Below are 2,794 nucleotides of genomic sequence, written 5' to 3'. Positions count from 1 at the left end.
CAGTGCAGGTGTCCCTCCTCTTGCATTGCTTTGGCTTTTAATAATGGACAGAAGAGTTTGGCAGTGATGGAGGGAGAGCAGATAGCTTTATGTTGTCTTAGCAACTTACTGTGTTAAAGCAAAGAGTAAATACTAGGGTTGTGAGAGCTACTTGGCTGTTGAAGAGCTGTTTATTTTGCCTCATCATATCTCTTGAAACCAAACCCTTATGCTGCAGCTTGAAACCAGTGATGTGGTCCCTTGCAGTTTTTGGGAGGCAGGCCTTGCTTTTTCTGCATCTCTGCTCTGCCAGCTTATCAACCCTCAGCCCTCTCAACCTCTTTTCTACTTCAGCAGAAGATTATCTGCTTCTGCTGTGTTTTTGATTGAGTTAGCTGATAGGTTCAAAGTGTATAATGGTTAAGATGCAGCAGAAAGAAGGAGGAGGAAAGGGTAATGGGATGGCAATGTGAAGTTTTAGGTCAGCTGAACTCCTGTTTCATGGAACTGCAGCTTGCATTCTTACCTCTTAGCGTTGGATATTTATTTGACCTAAGTCTTCAATTGTGAGTAATTTCTGTGTTCTTCAGTATTTTATTTATGAGAGACATCAAGGACTTGTTTCAAAGGTCCCTCAAAATGAATCTGTCTCTAATTTAGAAGGCAGACAAAACAGGCCCAGAACTGTTTGTCAGTTATGAAAATGTAGGCTTTAATTTTTATGTTATTAACATAAATCCTGGTTGTTTATGCTATCCTCCAGCTGTGGTAGGGGAGTTGTTTTGTAAAAAATGGTTAGCATGAAAATGTACCTTTTTTTTTTCCCTCTTGTTTCTAGGCTGAAGAGCTTGCAGAGCAGCCAGAAGATCCACTACCACCGCCTCCCCCTCCACCGCCGCCACCACCACCGCCACCACCACCTCCACCAGCAGCTCCAGCCCTACCGCCATCTCCATCGACTCCTTCTTTTCATTTATCTCAAATAGATGCCAGGTTTGTAGATCCAAGTATTGGATTATTGATGCCTCCTCTCCAAACCCCCAGCAATCTTGCCGTTTTTTGTGATCACAACTATACCGTAGAGGATACAGTTCATCAGCGGAAAAGGATTCAGCAGCTGGAGGAACAAGTTGAAAAACTGCGGAAGAAGCTCAAGACAGCGCAACAGCGATGCCGGCGTCAGGAAAGACAGATTGAAAAACTGAGAGAGATCGTTCAGTTTCAGAAAGAAAAAGACATATTGGCAGGAAAAGGATACGTGGTTCTACCAAATGACTATTTTGAAGTTGTGGAAGTACCTGCCTAGAAGTCATTAACATCAGCTTTCATTTTGCTAGGCCAAGAAATTTAGTTTAAAAACTAAATGCTGTCTAATTCTGCGTGTAAGACTCTCCAGAATTCTAAATCAGTGAATTAACAGTTGTACAAACGAGATCTTTTTTCTTAATCGTCGTTTCTGTTTAATACACTTTTAATGTATTGAAAATGCAAACATCTCACAATTAGAATATGCATTTAGTTTACAAAACCTGGATTGCTTTACAGAAGGAAACGGTGCAAGGTTGAATACATTTAAAATCTGTTCTTGCTTTGTTTTGTTGTTTTGGTTTTTTTTACAGTGGCTTTCTTGCACTTACAGGGGATAGGGAACTGATTATGGCTGGGAGCAAAGTTGATGTTGTTGTAAACTTGGTCCAAAGCTTTTTCAAGGCAGTTAATGTTGACTTTGGTGATCCCCAGAAGTAATTTCCACTGATTTCAGAAAGAGTAGAATTAAGCCACTCAAGAACACCTGGAAGTGCTGCAGAAAAACAGAGAGATCAGATATGTATTTCAGCCTGGGAAAACTTCAAGTCTCAGTTTGCTATGCCTTCAAAGCACTGCAAAAAGTCTAATTCCTGGAGCCCTTCGGTGAGGTATGTAAATGAACCTCTTCTTTTGGAGTAAAGTTTCACCATGTGTTTGTTGTGAGGGAGATGAGGAGAATTCATTAGCGTAGCTGATGAGAGCTGTAGAAGAGGCTTTTGTTCTGAGAGTGTGTAAAAATACTCCTGGGCGTATATGTTGTGGACTGTTGGCAGGATCAAAAAAGCAGTGTACTCTTTAGGGTGGCTTCTTTTCAAAAGTGCTCTGATGGTATGCAGTCCCCAACATGTTGGAGTGTGATGTTTCCATGAATGCTGTAACAGGTAGAATGTTCTCATCTTTGAAATTGCTGGTCTGAACTCACATCTCAACTATGTGTAGTTTCAGGAAATGAAGATGTTATTTTTACTTATCCAGGGTGTCAGGCATTTGTGACTTTGATTGCAGTATAGTGTGTCACCTCCCCTCCTCTACGCTCCTGCTCTTTCCTCCCCTCCCTCTCTTCCCTTCTCTCCTCTCTCTTTTTTTTTTGTGTTTTTCATTTTGGTTTGTTTGTTTATGGTATTAGACTTTGGGAATTGCTTGGTGCTAGACTGGTTTTTAATATCTCAAGTGCTGCATCTCGTTCAGCATTTACTGTAAGTTTGCACTACTGTCTAGTAATTTGTTTAGTCAACAAACTCTTTCAAAGTTCGAGAAAATGGCTTCATGCTAACCCCATTGTAGCCTTCACAGCTGAAATTCCTAGGTGTGTTAGACATGAGGGAAATTACATTTCTAAGTCAATGTCTAACATGTGTGTACTATGGATTCTAGCTCTGATATTAATCAAGACCTCTTCATGATGGCTTTAGAAGCTTCCCTTAATATCTTGTGAGCATGACATTTTGAAATGTTTTGAACCAGTCTTGACACTTCTGACTCACTCTTGCCATGTATCTACTTTCCC

General features: G+C 40.7%; 1 protein-coding gene and 1 pseudogene across 1 annotated transcript in view; both read left to right on the top strand.

Moving 5' to 3' along the window:
* The window catches only part of LOC104391248 (THAP domain-containing protein 1-like), a 7,297-nt gene extending 6,012 nt beyond the window's left edge, over positions 1-1,285 (top strand). The window contains exon 3 of the mRNA XM_010000487.1: positions 818-1,285. Within this exon, the coding sequence (XP_009998789.1) occupies positions 818-1,285 (468 nt within the window). The remainder of the gene's footprint in view (positions 1-817) is intronic.
* Positions 1,286-2,131: 846 nt separating this feature from the next.
* The window catches only part of LOC104391247, a 2,206-nt pseudogene continuing 1,543 nt past the window's right edge, over positions 2,132-2,794 (top strand).

This window comes from Chaetura pelagica, unplaced genomic scaffold, assembly GCF_000747805.2.
Source record: "Chaetura pelagica isolate M959 unplaced genomic scaffold, ChaPel_1.0 scaffold16, whole genome shotgun sequence".
NCBI lineage: Eukaryota > Metazoa > Chordata > Aves > Apodiformes > Apodidae > Chaetura > Chaetura pelagica.
Note: the sequence above shows the minus strand (reverse complement) of the source record. Positions and strands in the feature narration are given on the sequence as shown.